Genomic DNA, 22779 nt, shown 5'->3' on the forward strand with positions numbered 1-22779 from the left:
TAGAGCTGAAAGCCTGTTAGTCTTACGAGGAGTTAGCCAGAAACAGCCATATGTCCTTCCTGAGTGATAAGGAAACTGGTCAGCAACTTTAGGAAGTCATAAATACATAACCATCCAACTTGGTCCAATATTTTATCCATCCCTAAACGTTCATACTTCTCTGTCCATCATTTCCAGAGAACAGAATAAACAAATTATAGAATAGGGGGGAAAAGTCTGTAAAAATATTTATAATTCTATTTTTTAATATGACTATTTAAAGGCCAAAGAATCTGTAGGAAAAAAAACAGATTCTTAGTGGCAATAACAGTGATTATCACTAACAGTAATAACAAAACTTTCTGATGAACTGAATTTTTAAATCAGAGTTAATAATGGAAAAGCATTATCCTAATGCTACAAGGGTACTCATTGAGGTACACACATCTGAACACACGGCAGCAGTACCTGCCTATGTTTATTGTGTGTTGTATAAACTTCACCTAAATCATCAGAATAGAACAAATGGGTGTGGAATCTGCAAGATAAGGAAGGAAGGTGAAGTCCCAATAGTCACAGAATCACAGAACGTGAAACCAAAGTAACTAGTTACTAAAGTAAAGAACGGAAAGGCATGACTGTGGAAGCACAGACCAGCATGGGCTTAAAAAGGAAGACAGAGAGAGCGGCTGTAGATGAATATGCTATCAACTGTGAGAAAAATCAAACGGCAATCTCTGTGTCTACCCTTAAAGTGATCCTTGGTCTCATTCACTGAGTGTACATGGTCCTTATCCACCAGAGCTCCATGCTCTACTGGCCTAGACTGAGAACCCACAAGCCTAAATAAAAGACAGCGTCGACACCAACAGGAAGGTGTAAATAAATGGGGACAACCTATAAAGACCTGTGACTGCCATATTGCCAGGGTAGGGTAAATGAGAGGCAAGATTAGAAACAGCCTATTTCATAAAACTCATATAGAAAGATTGCCAAAATATGATGAGGTTTCCACAACCACATTGCCTTTGTTGTGTTTCTGCTACTACGAGAAGCCTCATGGCTAGAAGTTAAAGATGGAGTTACTCCTGGCCAGATGAACGGAGCATCCATGGTGTAGAACAGATAGGCAGAGTGTTTAAATTCGGTAAAAGAGGGAAACTGCAAGTTCTTAAGAATATGTTCCTGATCGCCTTGTAAGTAGCAAGCTTGTTAATTTCCACTTTTAAAGATGTACCGTTGAAAGCTAATTCTCCAAGAAACCTGAAAGTGTTGGTGCCACTTCTGAGCAACACAAATAAAATAACGTTACTTCTCCATGGTAACTTTTCAATTTAAAGTGTTGTAGCTTAAATGTAAGTTTAGCTCTTCCTGCTGTCTTAATAGTTTGAACTGCAGACATTAAATACATTTATATATATGTTATTGAGTTTCTAATTATCTCACTGACGGTAGACTTTAGCTTGGAAATGAGATGTTGGAAATATTAGATATTACTTCTGTCTTTATTTAATTAAATGACCCTGTTGACCATGATTCCTTTTGCCATGATTATTGTTATTTTAGACTTCATGGGGTGTCATTATGAAACCATGAACAATGGTTAGGTAGCATCCTTCTCTGATAGTGATAAAATCCTCCTGAGCACTGTTTATTATTACTCCTCCCTATTCCCCTTAGCTCTGAATAGAAGCATTTCCTAAAACACTGAAACACCAGCTCTTGGAGAGTGCGGTTAGAAGTTGTGTTTGCCCCTTGCCTGAGTCCCCATCTCATTGCTTAGTTCTGTTGTTTCAAAAGTGTCAAATAGGTCGGTAACCTGAGGCCAGGAAATGCGAAGGTGACACATACAGATCTGTATGTATCTATATGTTGTTGTAGTGTAATTCCTACTAATGGAGTTGGTCAAGGAAAGCTATTTGAAAGTGGATCATGCATGACACTAACAGAGGTTCCAAATTATTTGGTTCCTACTAAAAAACATGAATATTCCTATTTCCTCCAAGTTCGGTTTTCTTTGAAAGCCCATGTGAATATTTCCTTCTGTTCATCTTAGGACACTTGTACTTTATGGACCAATTTCTTTATAACTCAGGAAGCTTCTTAGGAAAAAACAATTTAACACGAATAACCATGCGGAATGACTTTTTCCTTTTCCTCTTCATTGCACGTAGCTGATTGTATAGCAAATTATAACAACCAACTGGATAACAAACAAACAAATCTGATGCTCCCTGAGTCAACTGTTTATGGTGATGTGGACCTTAGTAACAAAATCAATGAGATGAAAACCTTCAATAGCCCAAATCTGAAGGACGGGCGTTTTGTCAATCCATCAGGGCAGCCTACTCCCTATGCCACTACGCAGCTCATCCCGGCAAACCTCAGCAACAACATGAACAATGGCAGCGGGGACTCCAGCGAGAAACACTGGAAGCCTCCGGGTCAGCAGAAACAGGAAGTGGCGCCAATTCAGTATAACATCATGGAGCAAAACAAGCTGAACAAAGGTGAAGGTGAAGGGTTCTGCATTTGTTCCTCTTGTCACTGTGCTTTCTGTAGTGATCCCCTCAATCCCGCACTGACTGAAAACCATTCTGTGACTACCACGCCAAATCTTTCCTTTGATTATTGAAATGATTCTTGTTTCTTTGACTGCAAAATTTCCAGTGTCAAAGAGTTAATTAGCACAACAATAACCTCGGAAAATTGATTTTATAATAATATATAAGTATTTTCAAATGGTTTCGAGATTAATTTAAATTTAATAGTAGGTGAGGGATTGCTTAGGACATGCGATCTTTTATTCATAAGGCAGATGTAGAGCTATCACAATTCCTCCCATTCTCAATAAATAGACTATTCCACCCTTTCCACTTGAGGATGGAAGATAATTGCGAATACATGGTCATATAAACGAATGGCATTTTTATATCAAACTGAAGAAAAAAATAATTAAATTAAACTCGAACTGGAGAAGTGGTTCAATTTCTTGTATCGCTTCATGTGGTTCCTCTGCCTGCTATATTGTATAATTCTAGGACCTAAATTTCTGTGGTTGACCTGATTGAAGTCTGTTGGTATAGAACCTAAAATAAATTGAGTTTCATATTAACTGGAAGCACTGGAATGCTGTTGTATGGCCTGCGGGGAATGTCTCCGTATTGTGATGTGGGGCTCAGAGGAGACAGGTACTTGATTCCTCTGTAGTTCTTCAGGCTCCTGCTGTAATAGTGCGAATTGCAGCGTTGTACCTCTATGAAAAACAAGATTGCTCTCATTTGAATAGATGGGACCATGTTGTGCGAGTAGACAGGTGAAAGACGCATTTTTACTGTAAGTAATTAGAGACAAGGATTTATTTTCTTGGGGCTTACACCTCGAGATTACCAAAGAGTAATTTAAGCATTTCATCTGATTAAATCCATGCTATGTGCTTTAATTTCATAATAAAGTCATCTAACATTTTCCCAAGTTTAAGGAAGCACTTGATTGATATAATAGCCCCATTTAATGAAATGCATTAATGCTCCTGCAGAAGCTCTTGACAATCACGGACAGGGATAGGACAGTTTCCACAGTCTTGGAGTTCACTCTGGTCATTCAAACTCCTCTCTCATTTTTCCACCATGTTGTGTGTTTTTACTGTGAGCCTTGGAAAGGTCTAGAAGTTCTGTGTATAAATAGTTTCGAACTTCTGCTCATTTATACTGCTTGAGAGCAAATTAAGCATGTGAAAAGATAGTAAAGATTCTGGAATGCAAACAGACTGACGAATTTAGTGCCGTCTCATGTTCCAGTGGCAGGCTTATGGGTTTACATTGTCACCTCTGCCCAAGCGAGAAGCATTGCTGGGCTGGATCTAGACATTTACTAGATTCATGTTGTTGACATCTTTCTGTTCTGTTACTATATAACCAGAATTGGGTATGTAGCTAATCTGCTAAATACGTTATGGTTTGAAGCTAGACTATAAAGCACAGTCTTGGTGTGCTTACACAGAGAGGCAGCCTAAGAGAACGAACAAAGGTTATGTCTGCATGCAGGTGGCAGCTGTCTTAGTTTACAATACCGCTGCTCTGCAGAGAGGGGGAGGAAGGAGGGGGTGAAAAAAGGAGGGAGGGAGTTACATTTTAAAAGTACGTACATGTATGTGTCCGCTTCAACTAGAAGAAGCTTTTTCTCTACCCTGGCAATCTGAAGAGAAAAAAATAAAACCAGACTAGGACATGATCCAGCTGGCTTCTTCCATTACTTAGAAATATAAACCAAACAAACGTGCAATAACTGAGAGGAAATAAACAATTTTTTTTTCTATCTGAAATGTCTAGATTATCGGGCAAATGACACAATTCCCCCAACCATTCCGTACAACCAGTCCTATGACCAGAATACAGGAGGATCTTACAACAGCTCAGATCGGGGCAGTAGTACATCTGGTAAGTACAGACACAGTGTCAGCCTTTCTCTTGGAGAGAAAGGATGAACGGAGTGCTAATGAGTTTCCGTACTGAAGTGTCTCATCACTTTGGATCCTAGTAGTTGCAGACACGGGTCTGGTCTGCAATTTAAAGCAGTGACTGCCCAATAAACAGCTCCTGTCCTACCTGGCATCAGATACCACGCCTCCTGTTTCCTTCTTTGTTACTGAGTCTTAGCAAGGTCAAAAGTATAAAATAATGTTTCAAGGTGCTGAAACTTTTTTTTCTTCCCTTAGCCAAAACATAGCCCCAAATAGTACACTTGTGATTAATTTGCTAAGTTACCACTTGGTGCACTTTAGGAGAAGAAAGCCTGAGAAACAGTAATCTGGGCTGGAGGGGTGGCAGGAACCTCTCATAGTTCACAGTCTCTCTAAGATCTCCCCGTTCTTGCTGGAAAGGTCAGGAAGTTTCCTCCCAGTCTCAGCCTGTCCTGCCACAGAAGCCACAGCGAGGCTTCCCTGTGGGTCTGGGTGCGGCTGCAGCTGCCTGCCAGCTGTTTTCCTGATAGGGCTGCAGATGGGAGTTTGTTGGCAGTTAAGTCCTGTTTTTGTAATTAAAGGCGGTTCATTATTAGAACTAACATGTGGCGAGTCACACCACAATGAGAACAGAGCGATTGATCGTAAGTGGAGCATGCTTCTCCAGGACAGGGAAGAATGGAGCTTCCTGGCAACTGCAGGAGTTGTTGCTAGGGTCTTTGTGCCGAGTGGCCCTGCCCTCTTCTGTAATGATGCTCACATATGCTGTTTCCTATCTTCCTTTACGCGAGGCACAATGGTGTGGCATTTTCTAGCCTTGCCAGAAAGGTTCTTAAGTGAATTTAAGGCACTCAGAAATGATCCTTTACCTAGATTTTTTTCAGATTATACTGAATATTCTTTTTTTTTCAAAGTGTTACATATTTTTTCCTTTTCTTCAAAGTGAAAAAGCTCCATGTTTTGAATAAAATTTCAAGAATCGTTTTTGGGTAAATCATATACAATATTTAAGCATTTTGTAACTATATGCCATTTCATCTGGGAATTCTTGACTATTTGTAGAGGGAACCGTATATGATTAGGGAAAAACATAATTCTAAGTTATTGATTTTCAGTTGGCTTCTCCATTCGCCATGTTAGGTACCTGATCTTGAAGCTGCTGTGATCATTGGTTATTCTACGGGGGTTTGATGAAAGGATGCTGAAGATTCTTAAAGGTGGAGGAGAGCAAAGCCCATAAATGAAATTCAGGGGAGGACTGCACTGTTCAGCATCTTAGGGCAGACAGTTCTTAAGGAAGATGCAGAAGAGGAAGGCCCGGGTTAATGCACCTCCATCACACATGCCCATGGTCCTCCAGCGCAGGCAGCTGAAGGTGTAAGAGAACAGATGCACACATCTAAGATGCCTTAGCCTGATAGTCACCGTTTATGACGAACAGCTGCCTCTCCACCCACAATGTATGCAATAACAGACCAGTCCAAGCACAGCTAGCGTGACAAACAGTTCCTGTGCCTAGAAAGTCCCAAGAGACTTAAAACCATTTTAAAGGCTCATTGAATAAGCTAAGGCCTGCTTCATCTCCCATGGGACTTGTTTCGGAGTCATAAGGAAAAATTAAGTAATTCTGTGATATTGGGGACTCATCTGAGAAAAAACAATTACAGATTCAGGGCTCATAATATACGCATGAATCTGAAATCTGTTAAGTGAACCAGTTTTGTATTATTATTATTATTATTATTAACCCTAATTTTATAGAAATTGTGGTTAAAATACTTTTTTAAGATGCGCTTTTTTCCTTCTTTTGTCATTAAATGTATTAGTTCTTCTGGCAATTTATCTTACCCTACCTCTCCTTCCCCAGGAAAATGAGCAATCTCATTGTGTCTGAAACATTGCAATGGACAAGTACAAATTATATATATTCAGTGATTTAATGCTACAGTAGAACACTAATAGATCGTATCTGTATTTTATTGTATTCTAGGATTCAGCAATTAAATAATAAAAAGGCACTCCAGAAAATATGTCCACAGCTCATTTGTTTCAGATGATAATCCATAATGCAATTAATTGCTCTAGGAAGATTGCTATTAATGATATGACTTGTAAAATTCACTTACGCTTATGTTGCTTCCTTTGCTGTGTACTTGGCAGTTGAACTTGGCAGTATTTGGCCTCCTGTATCAGGTTTTGCTTAATGAAGAAAAGTGTGTGTGTGTGTGTGTTTGTGTGTGTGTGTGTGTGTGTGTGTGATGAACTGTAGAATAGTAGCAGAAAATATTAAAGCCTTTAATAATTGGAAAATAAAATGTAAGAGTCAGAAACAAAAGACGTGTATTGTATTTCTTTTCTAGGGAGTCAAGGACACAAGAAAGGGGCGCGGACACCAAAGGCACCCAAGCAGGGCGGAATGAACTGGGCAGACTTGCTTCCCCCTCCTCCGGCGCATCCTCCCCCACATAGCAACAGTGAAGAATACAGCCTGTCTGTAGATGAAAGGTAAGGGGGCTGTCCCGTGAGAGAGGCCACCTATGTTCTCCACAGCAGACAAGCCGGGGCTCACCTGTACTGCCGAAGGAGGTTACTCAAGTTCACAGACACCAGCCTCTAAGTCAAACAGAAGGACTTAAGGGCCCTCCTCAGAGAAATCACAAATATGAATTAATGTTTAAAAAATTAGACCCATGTGCTATATATACACACATGTTTTATATGCACACGTATAGAAGCTCTCCCTAGGGCTGCCTCAAATCTTACTTAAGTTTTAGGAAACTTCTTTGACATACATATTGTATGTATACACATGTATCTAATTACTCACATATGTGTATGCATGTATGCATGTATTAAAATAGTGTGTATGCATGTAAGTTCATGCATTAAACCATATATACATGATTTCATGATATTTCAAATAAATTTACATACTCATAGAACAACTGAAGTCTGTGTCAAAACATATTATATGATGTTAACCCCATAAGATAATAATAGATCGAAAAAATCCCTGTCCAATAGTGTTTTCATCGGACTTATTTTGGGGTGGGGGCTTCGAGGCATGGTTTCTCAGTGTAGAACCAGCCATCTTGGAACTTGCTCTGTAGACCAGGCTAGCCTTGATCCTCCTGCCTATGCCCCTGCCCCCCCACCCCTACCAATGCTCCTGCCCCCGTCCCCGCCCCTGCCTCAGCCGGAATTAAAAGCGTACACCACCACTGCCTGGCCACTATACGTTTTCTATCTTTGGTGTCTCTGGAAATACAAACACATTGCTTCTGTTCTCTTCTATATTAAGTATAGCAGACTTCAGGGCTGAGAAGTGGACTGTCGGGTCACAAGCAAGTTTGCAAAAGTGCACGCTGATGTTCATGCGATGGTGTTCTCTAGCAATGGATTCCTCAGAACACACCCATGGCCTTGTCACCTTAATTTTTCCTATAACCATTGCATCAATCTATACACCTCACAGTATACTGGAAAGCACTCTTTGATAATATTACATTGTGCTGCAAAGAGTTTATTTAGAAATTTAAATTTTGCAAAGCTGATTCTGAAAGCATTTATTAGTATAAATACACTGCATGGTAAAATTTAAGAAGCAAGTGTGTTGTTTACCCTTTCCTGAATCTATCACTGGACATGGTACGCAAGACAAAATAAAAAGCGGCCTCACCATTGGCATCAAAGGAGAAACTTCCTAACAGAGACTTAAACAGCCAGAAAGTGTAATTTACCTGAACATACAGTCTTTTCAGTGACTCGAAATAACAGAAATAGGGCTTGATTAGTTTGTTCTCCTACAAAAAAAAAAAAAAAAACAGTTTTAACAGTTTCAGTTCTGCCCATAAATAAAGCCCCATCTTTCTCTTTCCTAATAATATTTCATTAAGTAAAGTTCTTATACAGAAAATGTTTATAGGCAAGTCATATATATATATATATATATATATATATATATATATATATATATATATATATATATAACAGTTATGCTGGTGATGCTCAATTACTGAAAAGAATGCCCGGAGAGGAAGGAGTTCCTAAGAGCCTCCCCACAATGATTTTTGTCAGTGTATCCTTATGTTTTATGGGCATTTTGTTTAGAATATACTTTAGTTAACATCTCTTCTTCTTCCCCAATGTGATGCCCACAGCCAACAGCACTAGATCATTTCTGGGCATAGTCACCTCTAAGGGACATGAAGCCTGTCACCTTCCTTACACATACCTTCCTTAGTTCCGTGGTATTTCGGCACCTCCATTGGGAGTCATAACAAATAGGAAAATCAACAATATTGTGCAAAAATCAAAAGACATGAAAGAAGTTAAGAAAGAAGCTCAGAGCTATAAAAGCTGCTAGGAGGGTGGTTGTTTAGGGTGTAAACATGAACTCCCAAAAGCAGGCCATGTTATTTATACATTTTTTAACCTCAGCTGGGAACATACACAGCAGGTGGCTTAATTTGGGCCTCTGTGCAGATGTGGGAATGACCATGAAAATGTCACCCAGGCCGATGTTGTGGTTATATATAAATTTTACTGAGTCAGTAAATTTGCAGGCACGGAATGTGCGAGTAACAAAGATCTGCACAGCGGTTGTTTTTAAAAGGTTGCTGTCCCAGCCACTTTTCTACAGTAGTTACTGCTTAGTACACACACGCGCATGCCCGCACGCACGCGCGCGCACACACACACACACACTATTAACATGAAGTTTATAGGAAGAAAGAAAAAATAAAACAAAACCTTTAGGCATTACAGTGCCCGCCCCCGAAGAAGATGGTTTTGAATGGGAAGGATGAAGGCTCTCTGATCAAATGGCAGTTGTTTGCCATCTTGACACATGAGAGGGTTCTGAATAGCGGAGGGGACTTTATGGACATGGGGACCACACAGAGATGTGGACTCCTGGAGAGCTAACAGGAAACACATGGGAGGGAGGGAGGAAGCTCGGAAGGCAGCTGGAGACCAGATCGGCAGATATTTGAGTATCTGGCCTGTGTCTTCTATATTGTTTAAGCAATGAAAGAATAGTTTATTGCTTTGGGGTAAATGAGTGATCTCTGAGTGGTGAACAATTAATTTTGCAAATTTGGAGCCACTGAAGATACTGGAGAGAGGAATTATCAGAAGCCAAGAGATGGGTTGAAAGGTTAGTGCAGTGACACAGACAGCAAACACAGGCTAAGGACTAGACTATGGAGTTCTTGATGAGAGGAGAGAGAGGAGTTGGAGAATGATTTGATGCACAAGAGAGAAAAACATGAAGACTACACTATAAGATATCTAGATATGAGAACAAATTACCATGCTTCTTGAGAACAAAGGTAACATAGGCAAGAGGGGCAAAGGATAACTTATTCGAATGAAAAAAGGAAAAGAATACACAAAACCACCACAGTGTTTGAGCATCAGCTCTTCGGATTGAGGGAAGTCAAACAGGCAGTGGAATATTAGTTAAAAAGGGGCTTACAGAAGTAGCTTCATGGTACACGACTATCATCCCCGTGGTAAGGAAGCTGCAACCAGATTCTGAGACTGAGGGTAGCCTGGATTATAAAGCAGGACCTGGGGTCTCTCTGAAATAGAAGAGAAAGAACAAGAAAGGGAGAGAGAATGAGAAGTATACAGCTTATACGGTATGATCTTTCTCTGCCATCGAAATGAATGCAAGTGCCCTGGGGCAAGAGGAAGAAGAGCGCTTGCATTCCCTGCCCTCATCCTGATGCCCATCGCAACTCTCTCTTGGATAAAAAGATTGGATAAAATTGCTCACAGCCACTGTGCTTTGCATTCAAAACCCTAATTACAAACCAACCAGTCTTGTATCCAACTAAAGAACCAATACTTGTTGTAGTGTCAGAGGAAACATGGGAGGTGCTAGACTAAATGACTTGAGTCCCTTCGGAAGGGTTTCTCCCTGCTTAGAACACCAGCTTGGGCCATTTGCAGCACCTTTGCCATCTTTTCCTAAAGAACCTATGAATGACAGAGCCAAAAGGTCCCAAGGATGTTGGAGATGCTCTGAAAACACTATGCAAAGCTATTTCCTTTTGTAAGACTTTCTCGCTCCTAAACTATGCTATCTATCGTATGTTGTGATCACTTCTACCAAGGAGCTGTTTCTTCATAACGATTCCTGAATGAGACCCAGAACCTACAGATCTGAATGGAATTTGGTGCCAACACTCTCTAATACAAAGAGTTTCATGCACATTCTTATAATTTGTTGTAGCTATGACCAAGAAATGCCATGTCCTGTGCCACCTGCAAGGATGTATTTGCAGCAGGATGAATTAGAAGAGGAGGAAGATGAAAGAGGCCCCACACCTCCGGTGCGGGGGGCTGCTTCTTCTCCAGCGGCTGTGTCCTATAGCCACCAATCCACAGCTACTCTCACCCCTTCGCCCCAGGAGGAACTCCAGCCCATGTTACAGGATTGTCCAGAGGACATTGGCCACATGGCCCACCAGCCAGAAAGGAGGTATGTTCTCTCTAGCTGCCTCGCTGGCCAATCAGGATTTCTGCTCCTCAGAGATTAGTTGTTGAATGCTGTACCATGCAATAATTTTTGGGTCACATAAACGTGTGCTTGTGCTACCAGCCCGCATAATGAATGGACATACCAATAACACTGTTGATTCTCACATTAGCTGAACTGACCCCCATGAACTGGTAACTGGAAGATAATGTGCCTAAACGTTCACCTGTGATTATGATAATTATATTCATGAGCACCTGTCTCAGGGTGAGTCTTGTGTTTTTGATGGTGAGTGTTTCATGCTCTAAATTTTTTTATATATGGATGACATAGCTCTTTGGTGTGCAGAAAAAAGACTTTTTCTCCTGTCATTTGAAGTCCAGCAAAATATCATTGTAACAGGGTTGGTGTATTTATTTTATATTGGCTTTAGATGTCTTTATTTTGGTGTAACTATTGGACTGGAATATTTCTGTCCAGGTTACAAATAGGACATGTGTGTATGAGTGTAAGTATCAATTTGCATGCCCAGGCATGGTTTTTTAACCTATTGAGCATCTCCAACAATTCGTTTTATTATATACAATGAATATGCATGTCATTTCTACCACAGAAAAACTATTACTGTGTCTTGTTAGTTGTTTTCGTTGATGATTTTGTTTGTACTGTTTTATTGACCTTGACACATTGTGTTATGTATCTGTGGCTTTACTGATTCTTTTGAAACTGCACACATTATTTGCCTCAGAAGATTTTCCTTCAATATTCGTGAATAAAACAAATTCTAGCATATGCTGCTTGAATTTAACCCTGTAGATTAAGACACAATTTACAGTGTTTATTAAGTACTCTAAGAGCTTATTACTAAATGTAAATGACATGTTGTCTCTATAGAAGGAAATTTTTAAACCTTCTTATGAATGATGGAGAGCTCTGTCTCTGTAGAACTGGGTCAACATATATGTAAATTTATAGTATTAATCCTTGCAACTATATGAAGATTGAGAACAAATAAGGCATCTCTTTTCCCTATTAAGGCCACAGACCATCTCTGCTATTCTTATTAAAAGCAAATGAGGCGCTAATAGACACCATTAAGCTCTGGGGTACCTCAGCATTCTTTCATTCTCTAAAATTACCTAAATTTCCTGTTGCCTAGCTACACCCCTCTGGGTTGCCTATGGAACCACTGTCTTCCAGATTATTCTACGGCCTTTTTATTTCTTTTGTTGTTGGTGGTGGTTTGTCTGTTTACTCAGTTACTTGCTTATATTTTGCTCTGTTGAGACAGGATCTCTGTGTATGGCCCAGGCTGGCAGTGAACTTGTGCTGATTCTCCAGACCTCCCTACTACAGGAGTAACAGATGTGGGTCCCCACACCACCTACCTTCTGCCTAGCCTGTCCTCTTGCCTTCCCTTCGTAATCCTTTCCACATTCCTTTGAAACAAAAGTGACTTCCATTTTCTCTATCCTGACCTCTTCCAATCCCTGACTTCACTGTTAACTCTGTGGCTTTGAAAGTTTCTTCCCCTGAACCCTCTCTTCTCATTCCTGCCATTAATTGTGGTTTAACTTCCACCTCCGGGGTTCCCATTCACACCTTAGCTCTCTGTATCCTGCTTGTATTATTTTGCTCCATTCCTTTGCTGCCCAGTCTTCCTTCCTGACAGCATTTTATGAGTTGTTCTGGGAATCAAGTAAGATAATGTAAGTTAAGTGTCTGGGACAGGCTGTTGTCAACATATGATATCTTCACCCTATGAAATGATTGACCCACTACTTATATTCTGATAGCTGTCAAATTTGCTTAGCCATTCCAGACTTTGTTCCTGAGTATTACAATATTTTCACGTTTCTTGAGCTTAGTGGCTGTCTTATGTAGATTGTAGAATGATCAGCCTACTATGTCTCAGCCTTGTGAGTCTGGCCGCTCCCCCTCTCCAATGCTGTCCTCCAGTTGCCTGGGGAAAACTAAGCCACATTTTCCCTTTAATTTAGTCTCTCTTTTTTTGAGACTATAATGTAATTATGTGATTTCTCCTTTCCTTCCTCCCTTGAAATCCTCCCATATAGTCTTCCCTGCTTTTCTGCAAATCCATACCCTCTTTTCCCATTCATTGTTGTTATATGCAAATATGTGTGTATGCATATATATGTATATGTGTGTGTACATATATATTTCTGAATACATAAATATGCCCTTCTCAGTCTCTCTATGTACATTTTCAGGGCTGACCATTTGGTATTGACTATCGAATGGTGTATTCTTCCCCAGCAAAGACTTTCTTTTGCTCTCAACACTCCTTTGTTTCCTGTGTTTCTTTATGTAGGGCTGAGGCCTCTTTAGCTTTCCCAGTCCAGGTTAGAATGTCCACTGATGTCCTCCTGTTCAGCTCCTCTTCAGGCAGTCATGTTGGCATGACCTCAGGGTAGCTTCTAGCATTCCTAGAATACTATACTCTCACAGGAAACTCCCTTATCCTCTCCACCTCTTCTGCTCTGGTCCCTGAGCCCAGGGTGGAAGAGTGAGCAGTTTTTTTCATGCTTTCTACAAAGCTTTCTTCATACCTGTGCTGCCATGCTAATTGGATTGCTTGTTGCTTTGGCATTTGTATCTGTTCCTCTATTTGAATTAAAGACTCTTTGAGAAGAGAATTCCTGAGTCTTTGAATTTTCAGTGTTTTTTCTACTATTTGATATTGAGAAACTTTATAGTTGGGAAAAGCATTTAAATCCCCAAACTGAAAAACAATTTCATTATACTGAATGCCTTGAGAGCTATTATATTCAGGCCATGAGGTAAATAAACTTGATTTCCAGCAGCATTGCTAGACTGGACACTGGACATTGACAAAGTCAAAGAAAACACACTTTAAAAAATTAATAGTGCTTATTGCTTTTTGTAACAATCATATTCTACATGTTTATTATAGACATTTTCAAAATAAAGGTCCACATTGGGCAATATAGAAATTATAAAAGTGACAGTAATCTATGTAATCATGTCAAAAGGTTCAGTAAAAAGGAGGTGGAAGAAGGAAAGGGAAGAGGAAATAGTATAATTATTTTATAACCTCAGAAAATAAATTAGATAGTTATCTACATAAAAAAGGAGCTGCAGAAGCCCTTATCTCTGCATATTTTCTCATTTCTTTCCGTACCATCTGTTAGCATTTTTTCACAAGCTGCTATCTCCGTTGCAGTGTGTTTTCTACGGCCATCATCTCTAACGTAGACATTTTGGTGTTAAATGTATCTTGTAATCTGTTTAACCTGTTCCCGAATGTTGGTGTTTACATTGTGTCTTCCTTTTCCGTGAGTGAACAATGGAGGAATCTCATCTGGAGTTAAATCTTGAATGCAGCCTCTACTTTCTTCTCTGTATGTCTGTCAAACAGATGTGTTCTGTTTTGCATCACCCCGCTACTTCATTGCTGTTGCACACATTAGTGATAGTTATGTCTCTACAGATCTCATTTTATATCCTGTATTCCCGTATATCCAAGTACTTGTTTTCCTGAAAGCTTTTACTACCTAAATATCACTCCGGTATGGTACTACAAGTGACACACAGACCCCAGTCCTAATGTACTCTATTTCTTCTGGCAGCCTTTCCCCTCGACTACATCCTTGCCACGTCCACTGAATGGTCTTGTTGTATGTAGTTGCCCCTTGTTCAGTCAGAATTCCTGCTGCAGACTCTGCTGAGGCATTTTCCTGCAGTTCAGACTGCTTGAAGTCCTTCAGTGACTGCCCATCTCTCTGAAAACAGAGGCAGCATTACCCAGAGAGCAGTCAGGACTATCTGTGACCTCTTCTTCAATTACTTCATCCTTACCCATGGTCGCTGCGGTTGCTGTCATCAGGCGCTTCTTTCACCTCAGGACTGAACCCTATTCTTGCTCACCCCAAGATCTTTGCATGCTCTAAGTCTTCGTTGTAGAACGCCATCACATCTTCCTAACACTTGTGTGTCCTTTAGATTCAAGAATGAATGTCAAACTCTATTTTCCTGTAACCTCAATATGAATTTAGACACTTCCGGGTCCTATACAACCTCTTTCAAGGGACATCTTTAATACTGCATTATGAGCGTGTGATTTTGTTTGTGTCTTCCATGCATGTTTGAACTGTTGTGTCTGTTTTATTCACCAAAATTCATAATATAATGCTGGATTTCGTTCTTCTCTAGCTGTTTAACAAGCTCATTGGTCACTGGCACAACCATTTTATGGTGTCCACAAGTCAGGAATTCTGAAAAAATTCTTGTGGAATCTTCATCTTCAGTTCAGTTTTCCTGTCAAGTGGCTTGTTTCTCATCTCATACCCCATGAGGTCTCAGAGCTCCGTGGCTTCTCTCTGTTGCCACTTAATATTCTCCTCCCGGTTCTCACCCCATAGACCAGGCTTCTCATAACATAGAGTCTCAGAAAAGCAGCGCTTTGCAGTGGCAGCTGGCTTCAAGTCAAGGCAAGAAAGTTGTCAGACCAATAAGGACCACATTGAGAACCGGGGGTTATCCTTAACTTCTGCTGTATTGTATTGCTCAAAGAACTGATGTGGTCTATCCAGACACAAGATGAAAATCTTTTTCTTGATGGGAGACTAACCGAGTCTCATTTTAAAAAATAATTTGGAGTAGGAGGTTGTTATGAACATACTAAAAAACAGTCTAAAATATACAAATTTTAGCCTATGTTTGTTATATATGACTTAAAATTATTATTTGTCTTAAAATATAAAATATTCCCTCTAATTTTTTTGCTGGTAATATTCTCATTGATTTAAGTATCTAGTACATTTATTGTAATAGGTGTAGTAAATGTTAAAATTCATGTATTCATTGACTTTATGCCTATTGATTAAAGACATATATAAGTGCTATGATATATATTAAGAAAAGTTTAGAAGTCAAAGTATTATAACATCATGAAATTTAGTAAGAATTTAAAGGCTTACATTGTTGGGCTGAAGAGATAGTTTAGTTGGTAAAATCCTTACCATGCAAATTTGAATTATAAAAATAAGCTAGGCGTGGTGGATTCCTCTTGTCATCCTGTCCCTGTAGAAACAGGAATAAGCTGACTCCTGGCCAACCAAGGTAACCTGCTTTGATAACAACATAACCTATATTGCCTGAAGAGTAATACCAAGATTGTCATTTGGCTCCATGTGCAACACACACACACACACACACACACACACACACACACACAGAGAGAGAGAGAGAGAGAGAGAGAGAGAGAGAGAGAGAGAGAGTCTTGAATTATAAATATTATAATTTCTCCAGTGTATTCCCAAGATATTCCATTTATATTTAAGACTCAGTAAAGTGGGAATTGCCATTTTTTTTAGTTGGTTACAATAAAAATAATGTGTTTAAACTTCATTCACATCTGTTGTTTCAAAGATATTAGGTGATGCTGCCTTGCTACAGTTAATATTTAACAAAAATGTCCTGAACAATAAAAATAACATTCACATATGGGCTAGAAAATTTACTTGTATTTTTTAATATAAATAGCTTGAACTTAGTATTCTTGGGAGAAAAAGAAATTCAAATGACAAAGCAAAATTAAATTTCCTTTCTAAAAATAGGATATCATTAATTACATGAACATTTATGCAATGCTAGCGTTTGAAAAAACATCTCAGAGGTTTTCCTGTTTGTGCCTGGGTTGGTAAGTGTTGAATGGTGAGCTGTGGCTACACCTGCTATCCTACATTAATGGACCCTCTCCCCTTCCTCCGGAACATATTTATGGGGGCATCATTTTTGCAGCAGCCCTGAGTGCTGTGAGTTGCAGACAGTTGCAGACATATACGCGTACATTATTTCATGAGACACTGAAACCCCTGAGGGGAAGAATCGAGAGGGTTGAGGTTCATTTGCGACAAGCCCCATGTGCACGCAGCATCCTGAAATAGCTTTTTGTTTTTCAATAGAATATATTACATATTTCAAACTGTACATGTTTATCACACATTCCCTGGGCTGGCCTTATTTACAGATGGTTTGAATAAATTTTTCTGCCTTTTCTCGGAATTTGCGTAGTTTGTAGTTAAAAAACCAGCCCCTGTTTAACATGAAGGTATTTTCTCTCTTCAGAATGTAAATTCTCCAAGCACAATAGTATTGGCATCCTTTCACATCGGAGTTAGCGTTTCCACAACAATTTATTGCCATTTATTGATGGTCAAAACAGTCCCCTTTGTGCTTAAAACCCTAACATGTCTTTAAAAAGAAACAAAAGTTGCCTGCTCTTGTGGCTATGAACGCTGACAAAGGCAGTAAATTATCTTTTAAGTACACAGTTTTATTACACTCCAAATTGAACAATGGTTTTCCTTCTCTGTGTGTAACACATTCCACATTGAAGCAATTATCCATTTTAATCTTTTAAATAACTTCAGCTTTGGCACATTTTTCATATTGCTTCTAGTGCCACACAGGCAGATGAATTAAACCCACCCAGAAATGAAAACTAATCCCCTATATTGTAGGAATGCATATGTGTAGTTTGTGTGTGCGCATATATATACATACACACATACATATATTTCTATATATATGCAAATATGTAAAGACATGCTTACTCTCTATAATATTATCTTTTTATATGCATATAATTCTTTTATATAATGCGTTAATTTTCATTTCTCAGTTTGCTTTTCTTTACACATCTATTTTTAAAATGTCTGTCCTTTTCCTATATTAAAAAATATGAGGTGGAGAGAGGAGCCAGTACGATTCCTAGAAGGAAAGTCGTAGCCTGGGCAATAGGACACACTTTCAATTCCGAACTTACATAGAAGAACTATAAGAACTTTGCAGCCTTTGAATCTCAGTATACTTTTGTGTAAAATGATAACAAAACAAACCAGCAAGTTACAAGAATTAATTAACACTGTAAAATATGGCTGGCCAGTGTCTCGGTGAGTTGACTGTGCTATTTCAAAATCATTTCTTTTATAGCGTTCAATTTTAAGTAATAAAGTAAGTTTATTGAGGTGTCTCCGTTTATTGGGATCCAAAGCAGAAAATTGCTTACTTCAAAGAACGGCCAGCCCACACTGTAAATGGTGTGGTGTTGAACTTACTTTTCCCTCTTTATAGTACAGAGCCACATCAGAACCCTGGGTGATTTTTGACCATAGGAAGAACTGACCACCTGCTAGGCATCTCTCTGTCTGCTTACCTTTCATTTCAGACCCAGCTCTGTTCATTTATTTTTTTTCTTTTTTTTCTTTTTTTTTATTTTATTTATTTATTAAAGATTTCTGTCTCTTCCCCGCCACCGCCTCCCATTTCCCTCCCCCTCCCCCAATTAAGTCTCCCCCCAGCCCGAAAAGCAATCAGGGTTCCCTGTCCTGTGGGAAGTCCAAGGAACCCCCACCTCCATCCAGGTCTAGTAAGTTGAGCATCCAAACTGCCTAGGCTCCCACAAAGCCAGTGCGTGCAGTAGGATCAGAAACCCATTGCCATTGTTCTTGAGTTCTCAGTAGTCCTCATTGTCCGCTATGTTCAGAGAGTCCGGTTTTATCCCAGGCTTTTCCAGACCCAGGCCAGCTGGCCTTGGTGTGTTCCCAATAGAACATCCCCATTGTCTCAATGTGTGGGTGCACCCATCACGGTCCTGAGTTCCATGCTCGTGCTCTCTCTCCATCTGCTCCTGATTTGGACCTTGAGATTTCAGTCCTGTGCTCCAATTTGGGTCTCTGTCTCTGTCTCCTTTCATCGCTTGCTGAAGATTAATATTCAGGAGGATGCCTATATGTTTTTCTTTGGGTTCTCCTTATTTAGCTTCTCTAGGATCACTAATTATAAGCTCAATGTCCTTGGTTTATGGCTAGAAACCAAATATGAGTGAGTACATCCCATGTTCCTCTTTTTGGGTCTGGCTTACCTCACTCAGGATAGTGTTTTCTATTTCCATCCATTTGTATGCAAAATTCATGAAGTCCTTGTTTTTTATTGCTGAGTAGTACTCTAATATGTATAAATTCCATACTTTCTTCATCCATTCTTCCATTGAAGGGCATCTAGGTTGTTTCCAGGTTCTGGCTATCACAAACAATGCTGCTATGAACATTGTAGAGCATATACTTTTGTTGTATGATAAGGCCTCTCTTGGGTATATTCCCAAGAGTGGTATTGCTGGGTCCAGGGGTAAGTTGATCCCGAATTTCCTGAGAAACCGCCATACTGCCTTCCAAAGTCATTTAAACACAGTAATCATCCATTTCCAGACATCCTTTGTAGCGGGCTTTGGTGGCGTGGAGTAGTGGCTTATCACTGCCGTGACTTCTCGTCTTGTCCTCCTGCCTCTTCCAGTCCTGAGGGAAAGGGGAGAGAATGTGAGCAGCAAATGCCAGCTCATCTCCTCAGGGGACAGCACTGGACCCTCTTCCATCTCATCGTACTCAATGAGCATTGTCATGATGGAGAAGGGGACGCACTGCCTCTAAGTCGCTTTAGTAATGAGAACTGTGCTCTGAGAGAGCGTCTCTAGACACCTGTAGTCTTTGCCCAGTCCCACCATCTCTTTATGTGAATTAGCACTCACGTATCCTCTCTTGAAGCTGCCCATGTCGTGGAGTTGCCAGGTGACATGTCAGATCCTGATGACAGCTGCCTTCTACTGGCGGTTCTCAGCTGGTCAGAATTAGTAGCCATTCTTCTGAAGAGTGTAGAATTTGACGAGCTGCTACCCTGGATCATCGCACTTGACATCTCCCGTTACCTTATCTCTTCCACCTGGCTTGGAGAGGCATCACTACACAGGACTTTTCCATGAAGAACGTCTTCCTTTTCTGCGGGCATGCTCCAAATAAAAGAGCCATTCTCTTTGTACAATGTTGCTTTCCATTAGTGTCCAAATGATTGCCACTATCTCAGCCATATTAAACTCACTGTGGATTATGGAAAGACTTACTTTTAAATGGTGTTAATCTGGACAAATGGCTAGGACCCATTATTTATAAGTGTGGTATTATAGTATTTTCTTATTTTGATTCATAATAAATTCTGGGACTTTAGAATAAATGGCATTAATCCTATTGAACAGTCAAGTGGCTACATCCACACAAGCCTGCCCAGCTGAACATCACTGTTGAAGGGTAGAATACAGTTAAGCTTGAACAGATATGTAATGTAACACTAAAAAGCAGGAGAGTTTAAAAAGAGTTCATAACCTTTAGTGGAACTCGTAAATGATTAAATCAGAGAAAATTGTTCTTGGATCTCATAGCTTTCCTTAATAGAATAAAGTCTAAAAGCAATTATGGCATATGCTGAATATGTATTTTTTAATCATATGAATTTTTGCTGAATGTTGTCAAGATGAATGACTCCATTTGCTCTGAATAGTTAGGAGTAGCGATAAAGAAAAGAGAAGAAAAATGTGTGTAGAACAAACTGTTTCAAGCCGAATGTTTATTACCTTTAATAGTAATAAACAGTTGGGAATATTAGAAAGTCTTTAGCACAAATACAGTGTTATTACCTTTAATAATAATAAACAGTGGGAATATTAGAAAGTCTTCAGCACAAATACAATGTTATTACCTTTAATAATAATAAACAGTTGGGAATATTAGAAAGTCTTTAGCACAAATACAATGTGACCCCAAATAAGGATTATCCCTTACCCCTTTTTTTAAGTGAACATAATTAAATGAACAAACATGAGATTTAGAGAACTGAATATCTTTATTTTGACTTCAATAAATAATAGACCATATGCGCCAGTTCTTATTGCCAATGTACAGAAATTAGAAACACCTGCAACACTTGGGCGATAGGCCTGTTGGGGGGAGGGACAGGTATTTCGATTCACTAATTAGGGTGGAACACCTCCCCAGCTATGGGTGTTACCATTCCATGGATGTGACCCTGGATGATATAAATAAAGAAAAGCAGCTAGGTCGGCAGTATCCATTTCCCTCTGCTTCCTGCTGGGTACAGTGTCTCCAACTGCCTCAAGGCCCTGATACCCCGTGACTTTTCTCTCATGCTGGACTGTAGCTGTGAGTCAGAATGCACCTCCTCTCCTTGACATTCTTTCTGTCAGAGTATTTTATGTCCATGACAGGAAGAGAAATAAAATGCTAGGCCACGGTGAACTTCAGCTTCCGGGTCCATTATTTCGTGTTTTGTGTCTTAAGCGGTGTCCTGAGCTGTTCCTCTCCATCTTTCCACAGACGGCAGCCTGTGAGTCCTCCGCCACCACCTCGGCCAATTTCCCCACCTCATACTTATGGCTACATTTCGGGGCCTCTCGTCTCAGATATGGATACGGATGCCCCAGAAGAGGAGGAAGACGAAGCTGACATGGAAGTTGCCAAAATGCAAACTAGAAGGCTTTTGTTGCGTGGGCTTGAGCAGACCCCAGCATCCAGTGTTGGGGACCTTGAGAGCTCTGTCACTGGGTCCATGATCAATGGCTGGGGCTCAGCCTCAGAAGAGGACAACATTTCGAGTGGGCGCTCCAGTGTCAGTTCATCTGATGGCTCCTTTTTCACGGATGCTGATTTTGCCCAGGCAGTCGCTGCAGCGGCAGAGTACGCTGGCCTGAAAGTCGCTCGGCGCCAAATGCAGGATGCTGCTGGTGAGTCCTGCACATCCTTCACCAAGAGATGCGTGTCTTTGTTGCTAACAGTGTCCCCATCATGTGTCCTGTGTGGAAAAAAAATCCTCTGGGTTTTTTCTTCTTATTTTAGTGCCCACAGAAAGCAAAGTTCAAAAATATGACTTGGTTTGATTATTTCCTTGTTGTTACTAAGACTTTTAAAATAGTGTATTAACTTTTATTTCATAAACTCTGTATGAGATGATGGAGAAGAAACTGTCTATACTGTCAGTTATGATAACTATAGCAAATGTATTCATATATATTTACATTACATTACATTAAATATTACATATTTATATTTCTGCATGTATGCAAATACTTTTTAGGCAACTGACAAAATTTCTCTAAGGTTTAAATATATTCAATACAATGAACTTCGTGTTACTATGTACATAATATAAATAGATTTTATGCATAAAGTCACTAAAATGAAATTCATTTTGATGGTTCCATTTAATTAGCACTTCTGTAAGAGAAATGAGGAAATAACCAGTTGGAACAATCAAACCTTTGGGAAATGGCTCCTTCACCTCTACCTCAGCATGTAGAGATTCCCTACATAACTATGATCACAGTTCCTGAAGGAAGCACCATTGGAGGGAAGTGTGATATTTGACTCCTGGTATAAGCTGGGTGCGCCCTTTCCAGGAGGAAGGCAGGACAGGCAGGCTCGGTTCCTGATAGGCACTGGTTTCTGTGGCTTCCTTCACTGCAGGACAAATGGGGCTGAGAATCCTGCTAGGCCTAGCAACAGGTCTAGCCTTCAAAGCCTGGTTCTTATGACCCACATCTGCCAGGCAGGCCCTAGTTTATAAACGTACCACAGTCTCCAGAGCATAAGTACAGCCCAGGAACCTGCACTCGATATGAAGTCTGTGGAAGGATATTGCAGACTGAAACCATAATGCTTCTTATCAGTTAAACTGGACAGATATTTGAAATGTGCATATATCTTAAAGCATAAATGTTTCATATTATTACTAATAGTTGAAAGAGCAAGTTAATATAAATGCATATTACTTTTCCCTTTCCCCCCATCATTGTTATAGCCTAGTATAATGAATGCACTTATTTTTAGATCATTTTCACTTAATTCTTACTTAGAGAGGGAACAGCATAAGAAGGAAATAATTGAAATTTCAAAAATACCATATGGTCTTTGTGTAGAATCAGTGTGTATGTATGTATGTGTGTGCTTATGTATGTGTATATTGT

General features: G+C 39.8%; 1 protein-coding gene across 14 annotated transcripts in view; it reads left to right on the forward strand.

Moving 5' to 3' along the window:
- The window catches only part of Robo1 (roundabout guidance receptor 1), a 1008387-nt gene that overhangs the window by 966528 nt on the left and 19080 nt on the right, over positions 1 to 22779 (forward strand). For 5 of the 14 annotated variants that reach the window (XM_075953430.1, XM_075953502.1, XM_075953628.1 and 2 more), the window contains 5 exons: positions 2154 to 2489; positions 4311 to 4418; positions 6802 to 6946; positions 10683 to 10931; positions 21134 to 21540. In XM_075953430.1, the coding sequence (XP_075809545.1) occupies positions 2154 to 2489; positions 4311 to 4418; positions 6802 to 6946; positions 10683 to 10931; positions 21134 to 21540 (1245 nt within the window). Of the gene's footprint in view, positions 1 to 2153; positions 2496 to 4310; positions 4419 to 6801; positions 6947 to 10682; positions 10932 to 21133; positions 21541 to 22779 lie in introns of all 14 variants that reach the window. The other 9 variants (XM_075953929.1, XM_075953979.1, XM_075954051.1 and 6 more) reach the window with 3 other exon arrangements.

Source organism: Microtus pennsylvanicus, chromosome 1 (assembly GCF_037038515.1).
Source record: "Microtus pennsylvanicus isolate mMicPen1 chromosome 1, mMicPen1.hap1, whole genome shotgun sequence".
Lineage (NCBI taxonomy): Eukaryota > Metazoa > Chordata > Mammalia > Rodentia > Cricetidae > Microtus > Microtus pennsylvanicus.